This window comes from Cuculus canorus, chromosome 12 (assembly GCF_017976375.1).
Source record: "Cuculus canorus isolate bCucCan1 chromosome 12, bCucCan1.pri, whole genome shotgun sequence".
NCBI lineage: Eukaryota > Metazoa > Chordata > Aves > Cuculiformes > Cuculidae > Cuculus > Cuculus canorus.
The window spans coordinates 14,838,895-14,863,674 of NC_071412.1; the positions used below are offsets into that span (position 1 = coordinate 14,838,895).

Below are 24,780 nucleotides of genomic sequence, written 5' to 3' on the forward strand. Positions count from 1 at the left end.
AGTTGAGGAGGTCATGGCTCTCTTAGGTGCTCTAGTAAATCCCCGTCTCCTCTGAACTTCACAGGTTGTCTGCTTACTTCTCAGCAGTTTTAGTCAGTGCCACTGTAAAATTCCCTTCCACATACAGGTAATGCCCACATAGGAAATTATATTTAATATTTCAGACAGTGAGTGAAAGAGAGATGGGGGCAGTACATTAGAAGCTGATTTTCAGGCACTCCTCAATTTTCAAACTAGCCACAACTGCATGTTAAGACAACCTGGGAGCTGTTTCAGCAGGCACCAGGCTCCCCTAAGAACTGTCTCTGGGCTGAGCGCAGCCAGAGAACAGTGTGCTCTGGCCATGCTTCCTCCAACCAGCCTGTTCCAGCACGCCGCTGCACATGGGGTGCTGGGGAGAGCAGTGGGAGCTGATGGAACTGGCTTCATGTCTGCCCAAAAATCTCTCCTTTCTTACTACTTGAAGGATATAAAGTGAAGATGGAGCAAAGCACAGAAGCTATTCTTCAGCCTCAGAAGCTGTTAAAAATATTCCTTATAAAGGCACATATGCATGTGCGTGAGCTTCAGAGGACACCTCCTTATTTCTCATGCTAATTTTATATTGTTCCTGAAACAAAGCCCAATTTTTCTCTTTGTGAAAGTGAAGTTTAAACTCTTCCTAGTCATTGATTGATCCTATTAATGAAGAAGGTATGTAGAGATTAGTTCTCAGTAGTTCTTAAGGCGCTAGCATATTATTAAAAACTTAAGAAACACAACATAGCCTTAAAGGGCATGGCTCTTATCTTCAAGTGTATGAACCAAGTATATGGTTTTGTCATATTATGGTAGACTATATATATGTGTGTGTCTAAATCTATATATTTATTTTTCAGTAAGAGCAAACTGCAGTAAGTGAAGTCCCTGAACCTGTACTATGCCACAAACATACAAAGATAATGATTTTTAAAAAGCAAAGAAAAAAATGTATCACAAATGAAGGCACAAACTTCTCCTGCCTAGTGGTGGCTTCCAAGAGCTCAGACATTTTGTAAACCAGCAAATGGATCCAGCCCATGCAAAACTGGGATTGTCCCTTCTTTCCCTGCTTATTTTTTCCATAGCGAGAGTGTCCAAAACTCCCTGAAATAAAGGATTACTGTCTAGAGCTTCAGAAAGTCATATTTTCATAGAACAGTTCATTCTGACAGCAGTCACACAAGCTGCTCCATAAAATGTCATGTCTCCCATCTTAAAAATTAATTTCACATGCCAAAACCAAATGTTTATTTGTTTTCAGTAGTGTTCAGGGTAGTACTGTGGCTCAACGTTTAGATCAGTGATTTAACTGCCTACACCTCATTGATGATACTGTAAGCAAGTGAGAACTGGTTGAGTTCAGTGTTTAGCAAATTCTATTCACCCTTTTACTACTAAATCACTGTACAAGTGTGAACAAACCGCTCTGCTCTTTCTCTCCTTCCCCATATTCAAATTTACCAAGTCAATCACTTGCAATTTGACTGTAATAAGTGAAAATTAGCTCATGAATATGTACAGAAAATTCTGGAAGCCCTGCTGAACTAAGGTCACAGCACAAATTCTGTGTGTAGAGTTATTGCAAACTTTCTGGATGAATAAGTACGGAATACGGAACACTTCCCTCAGTTTTCTAGCCAGAAGAGCCAGAAAGAAACTGATATGGTCCCCAGCAGAAATCTGCACTGACATCACCCTCAGATTTGCCAGATCTGAGATGGGTCCTTCAGGCTCAGTATTCTTCTGGGCTGCTTCTAGTTGCAAAATGTGCTGGGCCAAGAACTAGGAAAACAGAAAAAGTTTACTTTAAGCTTCACTGCTTTAAAAATTGTAATAAGTGTTTATTTTGACATCAAAAATGTATCTAACTTCACCACCTGTCTTTCATTTGGTTCACATCTTCAAGTTACTCTCTAAAGTTGTGGAAAAAAAAATTTAATGAAAGTTCAGGTTCTCAACTACTCACCAGCTTTCAGGAACTAGACATTTTCAGAAAATGACAAATAAGCAGCAAGCCAGTAGCACTAGCATCAGTCAGAAATTGAGGTATCCTGCTTTTTGTGTAATTAGCATCAAATATTTTTGCATTGCTTCAGAGGTATTGAGGAACTATTTCCTCAAATTATGTTGGGATCACCTACTGGGGTTCCACATCTTTGTACTTCAGGCATCTCAACCAAGGCAGCCAAAAACTGGGTCAGGGCAACGTGCCAAAATTTTAGTGGTGAGCCTCCAAAATTCAAGACACTTGGGGAATGCATGTTGGGGAATAATATGAGAATGCTGGAAGGAAAAAAAAAAGATAAAGGAGTATTTAATTTGTATCCAATATTGATATTCCAAAATTTGGTACTAGTGATTTGGACTAAAATACATTGTTTGTTTTAAACTCCTGTGAAAACCACGCCAGTTGCATCTGAGCCTCAGATATTATTGCCTGAGCCGATAGGTTCCTAACTTGCCACAAAGCAATCTGTATGGCTGGCTGCTTCAGATCTGCAGGCATGGGAAGTTTTTGGATGCTGCCTTTCAAGGAGTCCTCCCATGGGGTTGCACTGGAACCTGGAAGATGAGAATGTGGGTTAGCAAGAACCTGTGTGTCCATAAGCTGCTGAGCAGCCCCAGAGGCTTCCCAAATTTGGGCTCACCATCATCCCTTCTGACAGGATGGAGAGAACTGGGAAGCAGATCTTAGCTTGAAACCTCAGAATTTGCGAGTCGGGTCCCCTGAAACTTTTAATCCTGGGTCCTGGGCAGCTGTTGCAGGGAACTTTGAAGCAGCTGGTGTCCTGAAACGTGGATGAGCCTCAGTGGAGGCACCTGGTGACTCTGCAGGTGGCTCCCAGCCTCCTTGCTGCTTGCCAGGCTGCCATGCATGCCACTCAGCACTGTTTCAGGGTGGTTTATCAGAGAACTGAAGAGGTATGGTTTGTGTTTACATGGTTTTTAGGGCCTTGGCTCCCTTTTGGTGTGGAGGGGACTAGGGAGTGTGACAGGCCAGTCTGCTCAGCAGTGGAAAGTGAGAAACTGGAAATTTACCTGGATGTCACCCTGAGTCAGCCGGACCCAAAGCATCTCTACAAAACACCTAGGTCTGAACAAACTGCCGTCCTCTGACAAAAAGATTCCGTCTGAGTATTTCTGACCAGGTCTGGTAGTAAACGTCTGCAGGGTGTCATTTGTGCCTGATACAGGGCAAAAATTATTTGGGTACCTGGTATTTGGAATGGAAAGATGAGGGAATGGAACAGTAAATTAAAAGGGTTTGAAACAAAACCTGCTGATTGTCTGAGCACAACTGACCACGTTGTGTTTAACTATCTCTGTGTGGAAACACACCTTTCCACAGAGGAAACAGTCTTGGCTGGAGCTTCATCCACCCCACACTGCCTGAGGATCCTCCACCCCTTCCCCTCACCGAGGGGGAATTTTGTTGCTTGTGTTTATTTTTGTTGTCTCCCCTCGATGTGATTTGTCCCAGGCACTGCTCTTAGCTTGTTCCTGAGCTCTTGTGAGCTAAAGGAGCCATGGGGAGACTGAGGGAACGCGGCTCTAGTAGGCAGAGCCCCAGTGCGGGGTGGTGGGGCTCCTTCCCACCCTGCACTCTCAGGAGGATCCATGGGTTTCCGTGCAGGGTGAGAGGGCTTTGAGGGTCTCAGCGTGGAGTGAGGTGGCTCTGTGGTGGCTCCGTGGGTCTCAGTGAGGTGTACGGGGGCTCTGTGAGTCTCAGTGCAGGGTAAGGGTGCTCTGCAGGGCTCAGTGAGGTGGGGAGGGGTCTCTGTGGGTCTCAGAGCAGGGTCAAGGGTCTCTGTGGGTCTCGGTGCAGGGTGAATTATCTCTGTGGGTCTCAGCGCAGGGTCAAGGGTCTCTGTGGGTCTTGGTGCAGAGTAAGAGGAGGGTCTGTGGGTCTCAGTGCAGGGTTAAAGGTCTCCTCTGTGGGTGTCGGTGCAGAGTGAGAGGAGGCTCAGTGGGTCTCGGTGCAGGGTGAGTGGTCTCTGTGGGTCTCAGTGCACGGTGAGAGGAGGCACTGTGGGTCTCAGTGTAGGGTGAATGGTCTCCTCTGTGGGTCTCCGTGCAGGGTCAAAGGTCTCTGTGGGTCTCAGCGTGGGGGCTCCGGGTGTCAGCGCGGGGTGAGGGGTCTCTGAGGGTCTCGGTGCGGGGCTCCTTGCCCCCCTCTCGGTGGGGCTGAGGCTGATCCCCGGGGGAAGCTCGGGGGCTGCCGGCAAGGAGGAAAGGGGGGAGCGGAGCTGCCCGCGGGCTGCCCGCCTCCCCGCCCTCCCTTTGCGGCGTAAGTGAGCGTGTTTGGGAGGGAAGGAGGGGGTGGAAGCCGGGCCGGGGCGGCCAGCGAGCGATTTGCATGAGAGACAGACTGGGAATGAGCTGGAGTGGGCGCCTCTCCGCGCGCACAGAGAGGGGGTGGAGGAGGAGGAGGAGGGAGCTGCCGCCGCCGGCGAGGAGCGGCGAACTCCGGGCAAAGTTTGGTGCCGAGGTCCCGAGGAGCTGAAGGAAGCGGTGGGGAAGAGCCCGGGGCCGGGCTTTGTGCTGTGAGAGCGGGGGGCGAGCGCGGAGCCGGGGCGAGCCAGCATGTCCTCCATCCTGCCCTTCACTCCTCCCATCGTCAAGCGGCTGCTGGGCTGGAAGAAAGGGGAGCAGAACGGGCAGGAGGAGAAATGGTGCGAGAAGGCGGTGAAGAGCCTGGTGAAGAAGCTGAAGAAGACGGGGCAGCTGGACGAGCTGGAGAAAGCCATCACCACGCAGAACATCAACACCAAGTGCATCACCATCCCCAGGTAGCGCGGGGCGAGGAGAGAGGCAAGGCGGGGTTCCTCCCTCCCCAAGTTTGGATGCTCGTGGGGGTCCCCCCACCTTCTCGGGGGTGCCCGGTGGCCCCATCGGAGGCCCTGGTGGCCCCGCAGGAGGCTCTGCTCGCCCCGGGGACCCGGCGTGCTCGGCAGGGCTCGAGTTGGCTGCGGGGCGGTGTTTGTCCTCGCTGCGCGCTCCGACCTGGCTCTGCGGGTAGCTGAAAAAACAAACAAAAACACACACAAAAACGACGGCAGAAGGGGGTTAGTGCCTCGTAAGGAGAAGGGAAGAAAGTCTTGGGCATCCTGGTCTAGTGGGACGTGTCCCTGCCCATCGCAGGGGGGTGGAACTGGATGATCCTTAAGGTCCCTTCCAACCCAAACTATTCTATGATTCGAAAGTCGTGGGGGATGGAGGGGAGAAAATATCTTCAGCCGAGATTAAAAAAAGAAAGAAAAAAAAAAAAGTTGGAAGCGCTCTGGAGTGCAGTTATTGAGGATACTCGCATGGCCAAAAGTTTCAGCGTGTTCCTCAGTACTGTTACATTCAGATTTTCATTTGATTAATGTACCAGGAGAATGGGTTTGTTTGGGTTACTGAGGTTCTCCCGTGTTAGCTGGGCTGGTAGGGCTCTGAAGAGGGGATTTAGAGCCCTGCTGTGCCTGTGTTTTCAAATTACTTTTTAAATCGGGAATGCAAATGGCATAGCTGAAGGGGATTGTTTGGAGTGCAGAAAAAGCACGTGAGGGTGAATAGAACTGTTCTTTTCCCCCATTTTTTTGAATTAACAGATTTTATTTTTATCCTCCATTCTTAGATCAATCCATGAGATCACTACAAATAATACAGGATATATATACACAAGTAACCCATCTTAAGAAAAATTTTCCAAAGGATGTGTATATAAGTAATCCATCTAAGAAAATTTTGAAGTAACTTTCAAATAGCTGACCACAAGCAGTGTTTTCTTGCTGGAGATCTGTTGATTTCTGCGAGCTCAGCCAGATGACTGCTGGTTCTGTTACTGATTGTTGTTTGAGGGTACTTTTTTTTTTTAGCAAAGGCCAAAGTTCATCCCAAATATTTGAATGCTGCATAATTGTATGCTTCTGCGTGAGAAGATATCTGTGTGTGTGTATTCATGCTTCTCTCGCGCGCAAACAAATGTATGCTTTCTTGGTTGTCAGAATGATTTAATATGCAGTAGCTAATACAAAGCAGCATCTGTTGCATGAAAAAGTGAAGCAACTAGCTTAGAAATGTGGGCATTTGGAACTCCTAAAATTTTCTTCCAACAATCATAGTGTTTTCTTTAAAGGAAAAATAAAGTCCTTATCTTTTTGTTTTTGAGTGATCGTGGCTAAGACTTTGGCCAGCAATGCAAATAGATCTCTCAGCCTTTGTTAGAGTTACTCTGGCATCGCCTAGTTGAAGCAGAAATCAAAACCTGTAGAGCTGCCACCTGATACAAATGCTTTAAACCGTATATTTTCAATTTCTTGGTAAACAGAGTGCTTTCCACACAGATAATACCCTGTTTAAACCACTTCCATTAAAACTTTACGATTTCAAAAGAAGAAAATTACTTGAGCAGCCCTGCTGATGTGACCCAGGTATTGTGTCTAGCTGAGGCTGACCTGTTAGGGAGCAGAACGTGAAGCCTCTTGATACTTCTTTTACTACTAACAAAGTGGTTTAGCTAAGGGAGGAACGTTTTGATATTTTATGATTTAATGGAACCAAATAAATGGATGAAGTACTTAAATTTAGAGAGATAATTTTGAAGCTTGAAAATAAGCAACAACACAAGGAGATGTCACAAGTCATAAATATTATCACCTCCAGAGATTGTCCTGGCTGTTCCTACTGTGCCAAAGTGAATGTCTGTTTCTCCTAGACCTTATTCTGTTAAAGGAAATCTGTGCAGAAATTAAAACACTTTGTTCATTTATGACACAGAACCTGGATGCTGCAGGTCTTAAACCTTGTTATGGGGGTAGTGTCAGCATGTTTTGATGATATCTCCTTACGCCTCTGCACTCATTTCTAAACATGACACTTCATATGTACTTTTATTATTATTTAGCGTGTATCTTACAGAGCCCCAAATGAAGGTGGTTAGGTTGGTCTGTGCTGGGCCCCCTGCAGCAGCATACTGAGAGGTTAATATCCATGTATCAGAGACTGGGGAATGGCGAGGAAATGTGAAACGGCTTGTGTAGAAGTCAGTGGCAGAGCTTGAACTATGGCCACACCTTGTGATTTTGAAAGCTGTATCTTCTCTGGACTCTGTTTTTTGTCTGGATGTATCTGGTAATCTGATTATTCTGTCATTTGAAATTAGCATTTGCAAGACAATTTTGGTATGGTTTAGTTTGGTTTTTTTTGTTTTAAATAAGTCTACATATATCTTTTTACTGTTTAGACAAATAAGTGTATTGAGGAGAAAAAACATCATTAAGGATTAAATCTTGTCATGCATTGACTGTAATGCATCAGGAGACTGAATTACAGTGGAGCTATGCCAGTGATGACTCTGGCCCAGCAGGAGTAGGGTAAGTCCAAAATTAGCTATTGTATCCATGAGACGAAGCAAGTTTCAGATGTAAAAGTGTTTGAGCTTTGCAGAAACATTGCTCACAGGAGTCAGGGCAACACAACAAATTGCTGTAATGATCAGGTGGGATTGGTTTAAGAAAGAACAAGAAGAAAATAATTTTTGCTGTAGGGCTAATACCAAGTTTGTTCCTGCTGTCATCTTTATCGACTTGGAACTGGAGATACACATAGTACATTCTATCTCCTGGCAGATTATTAAACAATCAATAGTTTATTTGCTTGTGTGTTTGTTCAGCATGTATTACTTTTCCTCGTGACAGACACCTCAGGCCCCAGGTTTTCTATTGGGGTGACCTGTGGTGGACAGCAAAAGGCTGGAGAGACTTTAAAGGATTTCAGTGTAATATTCTGCTGGCAGGAGTTTTCCTTCTTGTTTTTTCTGCTGAAGCAGGAAGTAATTTCCACCTGAAACACCTACCAGTCTCAGACCATCTGATTGCTGCTTGTGCTGTGGTTATGGGTGCTCGGATGCTTGACTGAATGGCTGTTGAGAGAAGCAACCTTCCGCCCTCTTTGCCTGGCATGTTGCTGCCAAAGGCCACTCTCCTCCAGAAGGAAGCTGTGTTTAAACCTATTTGACCGTGCTGGTGGGCTTTGGTGTCAGGAGCTGACCTAGTAAGTGGTAGCAAGCTGGATCTGCATGGCAGTTTCCACACGCTGTTGGGTGATAAAGCTGAAGACATACATTCTTTTGACATTAAAATGTGTCCTTTGCAGTAGCGACATTGATGAAAGCCCAACTTTCAGGATGGGCATTTTTATCCCTTTTCAGACAAGCTTGACATAGTGTGCTGTTCACACATACTATGACACAGCCACGTGGTTGACTTTGCAGCCTCTCTGCTTTGCTCTGGGAGCAAACTTGGGTCTGTTCCAACTGCTACCAGAATTTTTGCATTTTTGATGGCTCTTTGCTTTAGAGACGAAGGAGTACAGTAAGCATGGAATCTGATGGCAGTGAAGTCTTCAGCTGGCATCGGTACGTTCTTCATCCATGAGTGAAGAGCAGTGAGTTTCTTGTGCTGTTCCTGTTCTGAAGAGGGATCATACTGTGCACCTGACAAACCATCAGCATTTTGCCTTGGAAGTAAAGCGCGTTAGGCTGAACCATAATGAGCATTTAACTCTTAACCTATAGAGGGGTCTGAACTGCACAAACACATGATGGGCACTTAGTGATTTCTAAAAGCGGTACAGTATGTATAGTCTTGCTGATATGGGGTGAGATAGTAAAAGCTTTGTTTTGAGAGCTTTAGAGGTACTACACATAGCAAGACATAACTCTTATGACATTTTGTGATATATTTGCATATGCTTATTTTTTTTTTAAACCTGTTACTGTGTTAATGTGTTTTTTGTATCACCAGTGGTTTTAGGGGAGCCAGGATTCTTGTACGTAAGGAACACCTTCTTTTAAGTGGTGTTTTTTTTTAATTTAGAGAATAGTTTTGTAGAGAGGTGGGTGTTATTTCTTGTGGAACTTATCAGATAAGGAGAGACTGTGCCCACTGAAATGGAGACCTGGCACATTTGCTGTTTAAAAGCAGCAGAACAAGGTGTTCTGTAAGTTATTTCCATTTTGGTGGGGAAAACCAGGAATAAGATGTAAGTGATTTTTAGGAACATCTTGGGTGTGAGTGATGAGCCAAAGCAGACGGGGGCTAGGGAGACATGAGCATACATTTCTGTTGTTTTGGTAGTTTACCACACAATGTTTACAAGAATTGCCCATGTTCTTAAGATTGCCCTGTTACCAGGAAAATATAAAACCTGTACATACAATAAGCGGCAGAGGCTGTCTGCAAGACTGTGAGGTATGTTCTTTGGAGACAGGTGCCCAGCTAGCTTCAGTAGTAAGGAAAGGGCCAGTCAGTTTTGTGTGTCCATGTGCAAGTGTGTATATTTTTTTAATGCCAATTTTAAACCACCTTCTTTTTGATTTGGCCTGTCCCTGTAGTCAGGAGCTTTAATATTGCAGAGACTTGTTTAAGAGTGTCTGAACTTCAGATGAGATAGGAGTAATTTTCCTGCTACAAAACTATGTGTAGTGACCTGTGCACTGACGTAGCTTTGTGGGCAGCTTTTACAGCCCTGTCCCAACCTTTGCGCTGCCCCAGCTGTGCTGCTGGCAGTGCCCGCATGAGCTAGCTTGTCCATGGTGGTGGAGCTGCAGGGCGGGCACTGCTCTCCCAGTCTGCTTGCAGCTAGTTTGTGTGGCATTCCTGTGACTTTGCAGATCAGGTCTGCAGGTGAAAATGCAATAAGTAAGTCGGCACAGGCCTTTCACCAGGTATAGTTTCTGCCCACAGAAAGCACTTGCCCTACTTGTCCATTAACACCTTTCTCATCTCCCCAAAGGTCAGCCCCCCCCCTCCAGGCACAGAGGTTTCTGCCCCTCCAGCTTTTCCTGCCCTTGCATCAGAGTTACTGCCTCTGGTACTAGCCTGGATAACAGCGCGTGCAGTTGACTTCTAGCCCACACTATACCATTCTAAAAACCAAAATGCTCCTGTTAAGCTAAAGCGGCAATGTTGATACAACTAGTTAGGGAGCAACTCTGCATTCAGTTGTGTTGTCCGAGACGAAGAAATTGGGGAAAGGAGGGTGGTAAGAGGAGAAAGCATTGTCCAGCATTGCAGTCCTTCCCCCCAGGTAGTTGCTGCTGGAACAGCATGTCAGACCCAGCCTTTAGTAAGGCATTTTAAATTCATAACCTCTCTGTCAACAGCCAATGCAATTCAAACCCTTTTGTCAATATACGTATATATTTTTTTTCCCCCTGAGATGTGCAGGCTAACAAACATTTTGTCTGGTAAAACTCTGACTTGAAAGACGACACAGCAGTGCTTATATAGAACACTGATAGGCTAATGGGAAAGAATGTATTTTGTTATTTGTTGAGATATTTTCAGATATTAGTATCGCTGCCTTCTTTTCTTCCCATCTTTCTCAAGAGACTAAAATAGCTCCTGAAAGGACTCATAAGATTCTCATTATATTGTGTAGTAAGTGTTGAATCTTGGTGAAATAAAACGTTTAAAATGGTTGCTTAACTTCTATAGTATTAGGAAAGGACCCTGAACATTGCAGTCATTTAAATATAATGAGAAATAAATGCAAAAAATTGATGAAATCAAGAAATGCACACTGTATGGGATTATCACATCAGGGATCCAATTAAAATGAGCTCTTCTAATAAATATTGGTTTAATAATGTAAACTTGCGATCACTATGTTGTTGCAACAAAAATAAAATTAACAAGATTTAATGGACTGAGCAGCCATTAATTTTCACTTGTTAATTTATTAGGAGCTTCTAATGCTGTTAGATGCACAATAATGCTATCATCCTGCATGGACTACTTTTTGAAATAAGTAGGGCCAAACGGTGCTTAAATTAAATTGAAATCAGATTTTATTCCCAAATTATCTTTCTCTGTTTTTTTATTGTTTTATTATTATTTTTTTTTCTGGCTTTCCTCTGTTGAGTGCAATTAAATTTTCAGAGATGGGATGCAGCACTCTCTTCCAGTAAGGTTTATGAATAGTCCTAATTAACTTTTGTCCTTGTCTGCCTCGATGTGCTGTGTAAAAAGCTTTTTCCAGTCCAAAGCTGATTGGCAGTGAAGAGACCAGGCAGAAGTGAGGGGGATAAAGACAGGGCAAAGGTTCTTGTCCAGACACTCTGGTTCTAGTAGGATGACTCCACCAAGTTTAGCAAATGTTTGCTAATTGCATTTTGTTACACGTGACTTGAGTCCAAACATAAAGACAAGGAAGTTGTTAATAACTGGGCTCCTGTCCTTATCGCTGGTGGCATAACTTTCTGCATAACTGACGGTATAATATGTCAATTGTTGCAGTCAGTACTGCTTTTAAAGATGTTTTGAAGCCTTTTACACCTGATCCTTGGGCAAGCAGGAAGGTTTGATTCCTGCTGGTAGTGACTGTAGAAACGGAATATAAAGCCAGAGCTCACTCTGTGTTCAGGTTTGATCCTTCAGAAGCATAGGTCACAAATGTGAGCAGGATGGATTTCTTGTGTGTAGAACTAGGAGCCCTGTTTAAAAAAAAAAAGAAAAAAGGGGTAACCCTTTTCATCAGAAGAGCCCAGCCAGGTAAGAACTAGTAACACCCTGCTTTTTAGAGGGTCACCCAGGAATAATGTGAGCTCCAGAATAGGAAATCTTTGTTGCCCATTAAACCTAAGCTGCTGTAGCTACACTATTTCAAGTATCTGAATTTGCTCATGTAGCGACAAAGTATGTTTCTCTGTCCTATATGGCTGTGTGGTGCAGACAGACTTTAGGCTATTCTAAACGAGTAGATCAGGAAATCTGTGGGATTGTGTCCCTCAGCAGTTGCTCCAAGTATTGAACCATCGTTTCTTTCTCTGCAGTGGAGAATGTCCACGTGAGCAGCCTTTGCTCAGCATGAGCAATAATTGCTGAGACTGGCCTTGCTTACATCGAGAACACACTTGTGAAGCAGCAGTTGACGGTAGATAGGAGCAGCACTGGGGAAAGGACTTGGGGAAACACAGGGAGAAAGTGGTAGTTGTTCCTTGTGCATGTGGTTCTTCAACCTGCTTGTGTTCAGAATCATGCTATTCCATGAGGTTTGATTGCATTTTTTAAGTATTAGGAGCTGCAGTTTATGTGGACAACATGATGAAATTATGAATCTTAATTGGTGGACCTCGTGAAAGAATTTACTTAACAATCCAGTAAAACCTACCTGTTAGAAATGTAACCTGTGTAAGCCTAGGAAAGGTGAATAGGTGATCTTGATAACTTTTTTTTTGCTAGAAATACCTTTGCAGCTTGCTTGCTGTTCAGCGCTGAGGTGATGAGGGTAAAAAAGTTGCATGTTTCAGGTAGTTGTGTGGCTGGGGTTTGTGTGTGCCCGCCTTGTCCTTGGGCACCTGCATGCTCACTGCAGATGGGCTACATGCCTGACCCTGTGAATGGGAGCAACTGCTTTTCGATCTCCAGAGGAATGTGCATCAGTTTATGGAAGGTGAGATCTGGGAATCCTGGAGACATGACTGAAGGGGACAAGGTGTTAGGTGAGTCTGTCTGTCTGGGGCCCTTAATTCCTCCAGGCTTTCTTGGGGCCTTGGGAAGGAGAGTCTCGGGGATGAGGTATTAGGTGGACCATCCTTTGCTTACTTCATAATTTGTAGTTATCTAATCTGAAAATTTCATTAAACATAAGTTTATAAGTTGTGTCGTAGGAAAGGTTGGAGATTAGCTTTGAACTGGTGATGTTCATTAACCATAACACAATCATTTGAGAAAAGGAAGTTGAAACAGAAATTTCCTCCTTTGTGGTGAAGTTGCAGCCAGCAGTGGTTCAGTGATGGATGCTGATACTGACTCTGCTTTTTCACAATAAAAGGGGAAAAACTTTGTCCTTCCTGTTCTTTTTGTTGCAACGTGAAAAGAGAAATTCTCTTACTTGTCACAGATGTAGAACAGTTAAAGTTCACAAAAATAGTGAGCTGAGGAGAAGACATCTATGGAACATGAGAATGTGTCTCATTTTTGTGTTGGATGTGTAACTGTTTTTGCTTTATCTACTTAACAGCTAGGGAACACTTTTTTCCCCAATTTCCTTTCCTCCATAACTGGATTTTAAGTGTTGCTGTGTGGGAAGACCCAAATATAAGCACCTTTAATTTTGTTGTACTCAGAAAGACCAGATGTGGGTTTTTTCCAAGAGATACAAAGTGTGTGGTTTCCATACATGTGGAACTGTACAGAAACATCCTTTTCTTCATATTATTTGTTGAACAAATTGTTGTTCCCAATGAGTTGGATTCATAGCCTATTTGTAGCATGTGTGTAACAGCATCTGAAAAATTGTATCGATGTTTTAAAAGCAGTCCTTGCCTAAAAGAAAGGTTAATAAGCTGCTGGAGTCTGAGGCTACCCCACGCATTTGCATTTGTGTAATTACCTAGATTCCGGTAAATCTACTTCTGATTTACATGCAAGTGAAAGGAGAGTCAGGCTAGCACAAGAAAGCAGTGGACTAAAAATGGAGGATAGGGGTGTCTGCATGTTGAGTATCATCTATTTTTCCCTTTTAAATTCAGGGCTTTGGGGGCCTTTGTGGGTTCTTTGCAGAACTTGAAGCTTGCCTAGCAGAGCTTGTGAGACCCAAGGGCTCCAGTCTCATGAAGGCTGGACTTAGCCCTGGGCTGCAGAATTGGCAGGAAGCCAGGCAGGATTTAGCTGGAAGTTTGTTAAAAATGAGGCTTCTTTGCAAAAGGCATTTCATTTTCAGAGGAGCTCTTGCTCATGTTTCATTGAGGGTTTTCTGGTGGGCACTAGTGTGGCTTGGCAGAGGTCCTTTGTGCTTTGTAGCCAAGATATCACTGACAGTGGGCTTGGCATTGGCAGTGGCCAACCCTCTGCCTGTGCAGAAGGCAGCAGTTGCCTGTTCTCATTGTGAGTTGTCTTTTTCTTTTATTTTTTTTTAGCCATTTTTAACCAGCTTGCATGGAAGCACTTAAAATGTTCTTGTCCGAGCGCTCCTTTCCACCTCCTATGCCACACAGCCATACTGCTACAGGTAGGAGTAGAGGTTTCCTCTGGCATGGCTGGATAAAGCCCACCTGTAATTACAGGTCTTGAACTCAGAAGAGCACAAGGTCTGCTAGTAATGTCTGTCCTTTCTTTCTTCTCCGTGGTCAGCAGCCTGTTGGAGGGAAGGTGTAGAACAGTTATTGATCTTGGCCTGGAACCTTAAAGCAAAACTCCGGTGAGCTCTGGAGATCTCTCATTAGTTACCTTTTAAGAGTTTCACTGGCTTGGAATGGTGAAACTTGCATACAGTTTTGCTAATCTTTCTCTATATCTGCTTCTTGGGCCTAAATTTACCTGACGTACTGAATATAAGCTTCCCCAGGAGTCCAAGCTGTTTTGCTGGCCTCACTCATTACCAATTTCTGTTCAAAACATTTTGATTTTTTTTTTTTTTATGTCCAGTGGAGTCTTTTCAGAAGATGGGTGTTAGAATGGTGAAAAGTGGAATCCAGCTGTTTGGAACCACTGCATTAGAAACAAGCTTTACAAAATTAATACACGTAAATTTGAAAAAAGATATAGATAATCACTGTCTGACTATCAAAGCTAATGCTACTTTGCAGTTGGTTTCTCTCACCAGTAAAAGTCTACTGGCATTCTGCAAACTGTTTTGAGCTTTGCTCTGTATTAGATGCCATATGTAACTTGGGTTGAAGCTTTTTCCCAAAGCTGGTTTTGCTTGTTTGGTAGAACTCTAGGGTGAAAGTTGACGTGTAGAGTTGCAATTGCATATTTGTTTTTCCCAGTCATAACTGAATTAAGATAGGTTTTCAGTTGTGGATTACTGCGTAATGAATGTACATTGTGGTTAGGGAAGACTGAAAACATCCCTTTTTGTTCTGTACTGTGTAACATTAAGTAAGATGTTTAACCTACTTGTACCTCGCTCTTAACTACCTAGCAAATACAATACTTGCCTTACAAGAAAGTCAGAGAATTTAATAACAGTTGGGAAGAGCGCTTAATATCTGAAGAGGCAGCTGTTTCAAACTCCAATACCCTGCTGCTCGGAAAGCTTTCTGTGGCTGTTCAGCATCTCATTCCTCAGTTTGAATGTTCATTGGAAACTTTCTGTGAAAACACGTAGGTGCTACGTCAGAGGGAATATTAGAATTCCATAGATGTTTAGTGGTAAACCTTAACTGGGTTTGCATAATGTTTATCTATTCATCTTTGTGCTGGTACCTCCTGCACACACGGAATGTTTTGACTGGTTGATACACATCATACCACAGTGGTCTGCTGCCGAGCTGAAGTTTGAAGTCTGTTAGCGCAAGTCCAGGGGAAACACTATACGTGCAGCCTCGTGTTTTCATTTAAGTGATTGTATATAAACATATGTGAATTTAATGCCATCCAAACGCAGAATGTTAAATGGAATAAATGCCTGTCTGTCACACAATTGTGCTGTTGCTAGTAGACCTTTAAAGCCATGACTCAGTGCAACACGAGCTGCAAAACCTAACCATTTCTATACCTATCACTGTGTGTTTTACGTCTTTTACTGAATGTTTTGGCAGAGACTGAGAGTACTGGGCAATCACATCTATTTGCTTTAAAACTCCTTTGCATTTGAAGACTTCTGGTGAATTGTTCCAAGAGACATGACTGAAAACTAATAGCTGGCCATCTGGCTGGAAACAACATTATTAATTAAGCTTTCTCTTTTAAATAATTCACAAGTTTGATATAAATGCTCTTTTCAAAGGTATTGAAGCAAGCTGCATTTGCTGTCTTGCTGGGGAAACAGTGTATTTAATGTATCTCTTCACTAACATTATGGTTGGACTAGTAACACTTGATATCAGGGTTACTTGGATTTCCTAAGAGCAAATCAACTTCTGGATTAGTCCATACGTGTTTTAAAAGGCTGTATTCTATGAAGAGCAGCATTTAAGCTCAGATGCTGTCAGCTACTCCCATTTAAAAATAACAAAAATCTTTCCTATGCAATATTCATTGAGTCCTTTTAAAGACCTTTTCATTATGGCCATTCCACAATCTGTTGAAGGGCCTATGCCCTGTAGAAAGGAAAGTGTTTGTGACTTCTCAAAGTCCTTTATAGCAGAAGAATTTTTACTCCCTTTTGCTGGTGAGGACAATGAAGTCCTGAGGACTTGGTTTAATTACTCGAAGTTCATGGAGGGCAGGGGCAAAGCAGCATTTAGGGTGCAACTATCCTTAGGCTTGCTGCAGTGCTCTATATACATGAAGACAGAAGGGACGTTGCTCCTGAGAGTGTATTCACATGCTCAGGGCGAAAAACAGGAGGCAATATGAAAAGTGCTCTTTCTACATTATACCAAGAATTCATAGCCTATTGTTAATAACATTTTCGTTGATAATTATTTTCATGAAACTACATTTCACTACAGAAGGAACTCTCAAGCATTTTAGAATTACAACGGTTTGGATGGGAAGGGACTCCAGTCTAGCTCCTGACATGGTCAGGGCCAGCTTTCACTGAATCAGGTTACTCAGAGCACTGTCCAGCCTGACTTTGAACACTTCCAATGATGTGGCATTCAGAACTTCCCTGGGCAACCTACACACAGAGAAGGTGTGAGAGTGCTGAGGATACACCTCTTTGGATCCTCAAGAGATGGTGTTTTGTTATGCTGGAGTATTTTCTGGACTTATGGTGGGTGCAGCTCCTTATTGTCTTGATCTTTCAGTACCTTAAGCATAGGTAGCAATTCTTATTGATGTGTTTGAGGGCCAGAAGAATAAGCTCTGATTAAAATCTGTATGTAAGTATTGTAGTTCCTGATGATTGCACTTGGAAAGTATGTATCTTAGGATATTGGAAGAACTGTATAGCTATTTAGATATGTGGTGTGGGGTACAGTCATGGAGGGAGAACCCTTAAGTAGTCTTCTGCGTTGAAAGAGCAGTTTCACTTAAGCATCCCCCAGTTCCCTCCCTTTAGTTCTCCAGTTTTTGCTAATGGTGTCTATGCTGTGAAATGCTGGTGTGCCAGACACAACTGAACCCATGTTAGCAAGCGGAGGCCTTGGAAATTATGGCTGGGCATTGAGTTTTGTAAGTCACTGCTTTGTATACCAGGCTCTACTGGTTTGAAAGCTCTGTTGAGATCGCTGCTTCTGAACAGGAATAAAAATAGAGATTTGCATGTTCTGATACTAGGGAAAAAAAACCCCGCACTTATTGGCTGCTGACTGAAGCTGGAGACAGTTTTGTATTACAGAGCTGCTCACTCTTCTTATTCTCTCAGTTCCCGTTCTCCCCACCACCACTTTTTTTTTTTCTCTTTTCTTGCTTTCTATTTTTAGGATGGCATTTCAGAGTTTCTGCTGCTGGCAAGCTAGCTATTCCAGAAGAAAAAGAAAGAGGAAAGATGGGAAGTAGAGCTAATGAGCACTAATAACCTGTTATTGATGCACTAATAGTCTGTTACTAGTTTGGCTTTTGAGTTCTTAAGTTCAGAGTTTATAATTTCAAATTTATCTTATGAAGATCTGCTTGCACTTGAAGCCATTCATTACTTGAAGCCAGTGCACTTTAGTAAAAGAGAGGTACAGTAGAAGTTTGTGACTGGAGAGAGGCTGTTAGAAGTTTTAGGGCAATTCTTTGTGCATTTTATTTTTTATTAATCTATGTGTGAAGAAATATTATTTGTTTTAATATGTGTATATAAATAAATCAAGATTTATGTCCAGTAGAATTAGATTCAAGTAGAAACTAGTACTTTAATTAACCATTCTGTGGAGACAAAAAGAAGAAAGTATTGTAGCTTAATTAAAAATATGTTAATGGTCCATTAACATTTGAACTAAATATGAGTAGCCCTTGTTTTGTGTGTCCTTGTGTCTATGTAAATGAAATGATGAGACAATAGTTTTCCCGTCAGCTCTAATGCTGATCAGAGCTTTGAGTTACTTCAAGAACATAAGAGCAGGGAGAGGGAATTCCACAGGGATGGAGTAGTTAGTGCATATGGATGAAAAATTCCTCCATCCCTCCTGGGGAAGGGGTTGTAATGCTGTGTGGCCCTGCTAAAAACCCTTTTGGGAGATGCAGCTGACCAGACTCGCCACTAATTTGTGTCTGTGTGACTTGCATTCTCCTGTGAGTGCTTGTGGTTTTGCTTGTTTAGAGGCTGGGTTGTATTTTTTTTTTGTTTGTTTAAATATTATTTTTCTTCCCTGTGCGATGTCTGACAACCATTTACAACAAGGAAAGGTGGTTAGTTGGAGGACAAGGAAATGAAGAAAAATGTTCTTTGTTTTGAAAGTAAAAGGCATTACTTAGTGGACAGTGTGTAAAACAGTCCAGGCTTAGGTGCCTTGGTTTTGGAGACTCAGTGGGATTTGGGTTTTGTTATTAGTTCCGTAAGTCACATGTTTTTTAATCTGTGTGACTTCAGGGCTGTCATTTTTGCATGTGCAGAGCAACTCTAAATTTACATCACTGTGAGAGAAAACTGAGGAAGCATAAAAAGCTTTGTTGCATGTTTGCTTTAGAGTCACATCCTGATTTTACACATCATATTGTATTTCATCCCTAATTCTGGTTTGCGGTCACTGTGCTACTTGGAGGTATAAGGAATATTTTTCTAGGTTCATTTGAGGACTGAGTGTTGTCAAAAGCTGGCTGAGGGTTGGTCCAGCGAGACTGCATATGTAATGTATTGCTATAAATTAAATCACTGAAGAATTATTTTTAGAAGACAAGGATTATTTCAAAACACTGACTATAACTTTTCTACCAGTGATCCAGTAATTTATTCCTGTCAGTTAAAAATAGCACCTTGTGTCGAGTTGGATCCAATGCAACAAGCTTGTATTTGCTTACAAGAAGTGAGGTTGTAATTGGCCTCTTTAGAATAAAATGTCTTTAGAGTAAACAGGAGGCAAACACATCTCTTGGTTCACAAATCCGATATGCATAGTGTGTTTTGTAGCTATTGTGGGGACTGAGGTCTGCTTCTTAATCTGAAGTTGGTGATCCCTTGGGAATGCGATGTACAGGCTTTCTTATAGGGTAACCCTTCTCCGGTTCCAATTCTGGTTTATCGTCTGGCACAAAAGCCCAGAAGAAGAGTAAGCAAATGAAGTATTAAGATTTGCATCTGTGTGTACCTGCTGCATTAGTTTTCAGGGGCAGAAAAGAAGGTGACTGAGAAGCTGTGCCTATGTGTGCGATGTAGCAGTCTGCATGGGTGAAACTGCTCATGCAGGCTCTGCTTTGGGTAGTTTTAAGTAGACTGAAGAAGCTGAAAGCCAATGTGGACACAGGCAGTTGGCTGGCAGTTGCATCCAAGCCAGCTCGTCATAGTAAGCAGCACGACGTTGGAGGAAGGTGTGATAACAATAACCCCCTCACGTGTTTGTCAATAATTTTTTGTCTTGTATTTTAACCCCAAATATTTTCATAATATGCCAGCAAATGGCAGAGTGGATTTGGACAGAGTAGACACCTCGAGATGTGCTTCTGTGTCCTGTTGTCATTGTTTGGAAGCCAAATAAATTTTAACAGGAATGACAACTCTGAATTCTCTTATTTCCACGCACTTATATATTGTCATATCTTTACATATTGTGATAATGATACATCAGTACCATAACATTATTTATGGTTTCCATTTCTACAAGCATAGTTCTTGTTACCTACAAACCACTGCAGAAATATTACTCACTGGGCAAACTGCTTGACTTTGAAGAACGTGAGTATGATGAAGCATTTTGTTTTCTCACATCCTATGCCAATGAGTGGTAGTTTCTTGTCACTTTTGCTGCCAGGGACCGTTCAATACACGTTTGTGGCTTTCCTAGCAAGTAAGTACGTTGAGATTCTTCGGTGAACAGGCATCTAATCACATGCAAAGCCTTCTCAGTTGGCCATTTGGTAGCTGTCCTTACAAAGTGCCTCGGAAGTGACTAGCAGGGAAGACGCAGCCTCCTTTATGCCTTTTGATGTCTCCTTCAAAGAAAAGACTGAATGATGCCTCATTGTGTAAGGTAAGTAACATGTTAGTGGTCATGTTAGTGGTCATGTCCTCCAATGAAGAAGTTGAGCCCTTGAGATATCCTCAGTGTAGCACTTTTCATCAGGGTTGAAAGCATTTTGCATGCTGGACCAAAGTGCTACAACAAAGTTAAACCTGAGTGCAAAACTGTCTGTGTGTTGCTGGACTCTGCAGGGATTTGGTGTGTGGAACGTGAGTGGCCCTTGTGCAACAAGTAAATGAGAAGCCTCTGAAATACGCCTCCATCTGCTTACCCGAGTCTGGCTCTCTGCAATTCCAGCGTTTGTTAGCACACAGATAAGTGAATTGTACAAGAAGGAACATTACCTGGCAATTACCTCATCTTCCTATGTGCAATAATCTGCTGCCCAGATATCTTGGATAATGCAGGTGTGAAGCTTTATAACTTTATGGGACTCTTTTCTTCATGCACCTCAGCTAGCTCACCACTCTGCATTTTGTCAGAGAGGAGAATATTTCCAAACAGGAATGCGTAACTGTCATTGGCAGGAATTGTGCCTGGAGAGTACTGAATGAAAATGTGCCTCTTAAAATCTTTTCCCTTTAACTTCATCAAAAGAACCTTGTATAATTTTAACGTATTGTTACCATCAAGTAGTGGTGTTCATATGCATCTCTAACCAATGCAGTATTAGTTTCCTTGTCTTTTTGCCTTCATTGAAGCCTTTTATGAGATGATTTCAGCTAAAACCACGTTCTCTGGCATTTGGTCTTTTCCTCTGCAGTGCATTAGCAGTATTTAAAGTGATAGATCAGCACCCAATAAAAGTGGGATTATCTCTCAACTGAAAATCAGTAGAAAGCTTACAGTGGAAATGACAGGTTTTGCTGGTCATTACTGGTTCATTTTGTAATATTTGTACTAACTTTCAGGGCAGTAGTCAGCAAGGTGAGGGTCTTCAGAGGACTTTGTCACTGTTTTTTACTACTTACAAACTATTTAGACTTTGCCTGTTCAGATGATCTCTCCCCAGTCATGCAAATATCACAAGCTGTTCAACTTGTTCATTTATTCTGTTGGAGAGGTAGAGGGGAAAAACAGTCTTGACTTGCACCCTGGAGGGACACTGTGCAAAACCAGTCTAAGGCTTCTGGAGTGGGAGCTGCAGAGTTTTCTATTCTTTTGTTTATTATACTTTGCTTTCTGTAATCTCTTAGCAAATAATGAATAACAGTAATAGTATGCTGCGAGACATGAAATCTGGAAGTGCTTATTACAGTGTGTGTGAACCAGTCATCACCAGAACTGACTTTCTCACAGACTGTTCTAGTAACTGCCCGCGGGAAGCAGCTCACAGCTATCTTGGTAATAAGGTCTCTGGGATGCTGGTATTTCTGCTTCCCAGGTTCCCCGTACAGAGCAATTACTGTCCACTCTACAATCAAGACCTGTCTGTAATTGCCATTAGTAATGAAGGGCTCTGCCTGCCAGAGAAAACCCTGTGCTGTTTGTGTGTAGCGCACTTTGCTTTTGCAGTCATGGGATGAGAAACACCACAAAAGCAGATAAAAGCGAAGTAAAGCAGTTGCTGCATTAGGCCTAAAACAAACATAAAAATTGGTGAGGTTTTTCCTTCCTTCCTTCCCTTGGTGGTTTGTTTGCGCCTTTATTTTTTATATGGGGGAGGGGTGCGAGTGGGGAAGATTTATCTCTAAGCGTGAACACTGAAATTTTGTTGGGGTTTGTGCACACAGTTTGGTTGGGTTTTTAATCACTTTCTCCTCCTTCAAGAGATGCTTTTGTTAAATTGAGATTTTCCTGATCTCAGTTGTGCAGGGAGCTTCCCGTGGTCAGCCCTGTGTCCATGCAGAGAGCTGTAGGAGGCCCTTTTGCCCTGTGAATGCTGAGGATGAGTAATAGTGGTCCCACCAAATTCACACATGTTTGAAGACGAACATGTTAGGAAGAGTCAGACTGAGTCTCATAGAAGTCAGTGGAACTAATCACATGTCTAAATCCAACCATATGATGGGTCTTCCTAAAATCTGCAGCTGCTGGAGCATGGCTATGATATTGCCTGAGGTGTTGTCGGTTGTCTCTGTGTCTCAGGGAGCTGTTTTGCCTGCAGGAATAGTGCTTTAACGTTATTGTTTTACTTTTCATAGCAGATCAGTTTAACAGTAGGATTGCTGCCTCTTTGCACTCAAAAGCATTTTGGAGAGAATTGCTTGTAAAGTGATTTTTTTCATCTTGCAATGACTGCAGCCTGTTAACTAAATACATATTTGATATTATTTGTGGTTTTGAGGTAAATGGAACATCAGATAATTAGTTTAGATATTTGTTTCTAGAAATTGCGTATCTACTGGCAAGCCCGTGGAAAATGAGAGATTCTTGGACTGAGTAAGGATGCAGCTTCGTGTTACTCCTCTGCTTTAGTCTCATAGTAGATTGCCATTAGAAGACGTAATCCCATTTCTGTCTCTCTGCTTGTGCAGAGTTTGCTGTAGTTCTCAGTGTCTTTTTATCTTTATGGTGACAAGATCACCCAGTCTGATATCTTGTAAATTGTACACTTTTAAATCAGACTTGCGGGAGGAGTTTTGACCTCTGTATTGAAATTGTTAAACTGTACAGGTGTGTCTTCCTGAAATGCATCCTGTCTTCATTTAAAGATACTAAGACAAAGTTTCTGCTATATTTTCTGTTTTTTAAACAGCTAATAATCTCACATTAAAAAAAAGGTACCATATTTCACTTGCAGTGGGCCTGGTGTCAGCTTACAGCGTTGCTTCCTGATAGCTCTCTTGGCTGGGCTGAGGAGTCCAGTGTTCACTTTCTTCCCTCCAGTAAACAACTCCTGCATTGCTATGATTCAGTCCTTGTTCAGTTATTGTCTTAAGAAAAACAGTCGATTTAAATGCTTCTATCTTTGTTTTAATGCATTTTCTTTATCCCTAAGCTGGTGTTGTGGATTTATTTTTACCAAGCTGTACACAGCCGATTGCTTTGCAGAAGTCTAAATGTACTGTGTCTAGAAAATTACCTTTTCTCAACCAAATTTCTCCTCTGATAAGGGAACAAAACTACATTTGATAAGACCTTAAAATCAGATTGCCAAGAGTTGTGATGATCTAATTCTGCTGAGATAAGATTTACCCTGTGCCTACCTCTACAAATCCCCCACCCCTCAGATGATGTTAAATTTTGTCTCACGATGTTGGGGGTTTTTTTTAATGTTTTTTTTTTTGTGTGCCCTTGTAGCCTGTGCACAGGAGCTTTCTGAAGAGCGTTTGTCCCCAGAAGCACAGCTTTTGGATCTGCTAGCTCCAAGAGAGCAGACACTTAAGCTGATTTATTCTGAATTAAAATCTGTGGTTTGCCTTGTGATTCGAGAGCGATGGGAGAGAGTGTGCTGGAACATGGGTGTCCCTATGGCCTGACATTGACTCTGTGGAAACAAAGCTTCATTGATTCCTCTGTGGAGGCAGCAGGAGGTGAGACAGCTTGCCGTGGGCTTGACATCTGACTCCAGAGGTTTGATTCTTTCCACCTGGAGAAGTCTTGTGGTTATTTGTAGTACTTCTGATTTCGCTTACAAATAGTTTTGAAGAGTATGGACTGCTTTAGGAAGGTGAGCAGACTGCCCAGGAAGGTGTCTGCAAAGGTTTTGTTAAATAAAAAATCACCTGTGTTAGTGTAGAAGAACAACCAGGTGGTGAATAAGCTCATGTGTGCTACACTTGTGAGCAGCAATAATGCAACTTGGGATTTGGATTTGAGTGTAATTTCCATAATTTCATGAAAAATGGAAATTTAAGGTCTCCTGTATTCTTTCTGATTTATCATTGTTTTTATTTAAGATGCTAGTATTATTACCGTTCCAGGAGGAGTGTGGGAAAGGCATATATTAACAGTACTTCAATTATTTCTTCTATGGGTAAACTCAGGACAAAAGAGTATCTTGTTGTTTCAAGCTGCACTTAGCATTTCTGCCCTGAGGAGAAGAATATGATTACACAGTGTATAAGGCTTGTTTGGACAAGTTGTAATGAATGTTAAGTAACTGTTTGGTAGTAGCACACGTGCTTTTAACTTAATAAATATATGTGTTAATGTTAGAGAAGACCTCAGGATTATAATTATTTGAAATATGCTTTACAAGTGCTTAGCAAAGCAAGCTAGTTTGTTGTCACAGTCAGGAGCACATACTCTAAGGAGACACAAGGAATTGCCCTTCACTCCATGTCGCTGAAAGCAGCAGAAGACATCTGCCTCTCTTTTGTCAGTGAGCTGCTCTGCAAAGGCTATGCATTGCACATTGCAGTTATAGTTCCTCAAACTGGGACTTGTGATGGCAGACTGGTCTTCAAGTGGCCTGGGACTCCAGAGTTGCTGAGCTTCCTGGGTCTGAAAAACTGCAACTCCAGGGGATGAGCAGAAAGAAGCATTTTAACCGATTGATGCCCTTGCAAAGCTTAGAAACGTGGTGAGGTGAATGGGTGGTGCAGGGGAGCTGTTTGTGTGTGAGCAAAGGTTGGGTAATTTAGCATTCACCTGGGCTGTTCGGAGGTTCAAACGGGCACAAGAAGCTTCTTTATTTCTGTAGCTTTTATGAAGACTAGAGGGTCCCTCTCCAGTGTTACCAGTTTGGTTAGAGAAAAAGGGCTCTTACTACTGAGCTCTGCAATAAAGGATGATTCCCATTTTGTGGAAGTTTCTCTTTGCCTCATTCTTGTCCAGAACGAACTTTTGGAGAATTAAAGTAAATAGGATTATGAACGTTGTGGTGG

The 24,780-nt window shown here is 42.5% G+C and overlaps 1 protein-coding gene across 1 annotated transcript in view; it reads left to right on the plus strand.

The window, feature by feature from the left end:
• Positions 1-4,344: 4,344 nt before the first annotated feature.
• SMAD3 (SMAD family member 3) overlaps positions 4,345-24,780 on the plus strand; it is a 76,236-nt gene continuing 55,800 nt past the window's right edge. Inside the window, exon 1 of the mRNA XM_009567602.2 lies at positions 4,345-4,811. Within this exon, the coding sequence (XP_009565897.1) occupies positions 4,606-4,811 (206 nt within the window). The 5' untranslated portion in view covers positions 4,345-4,605. The remainder of the gene's footprint in view (positions 4,812-24,780) is intronic.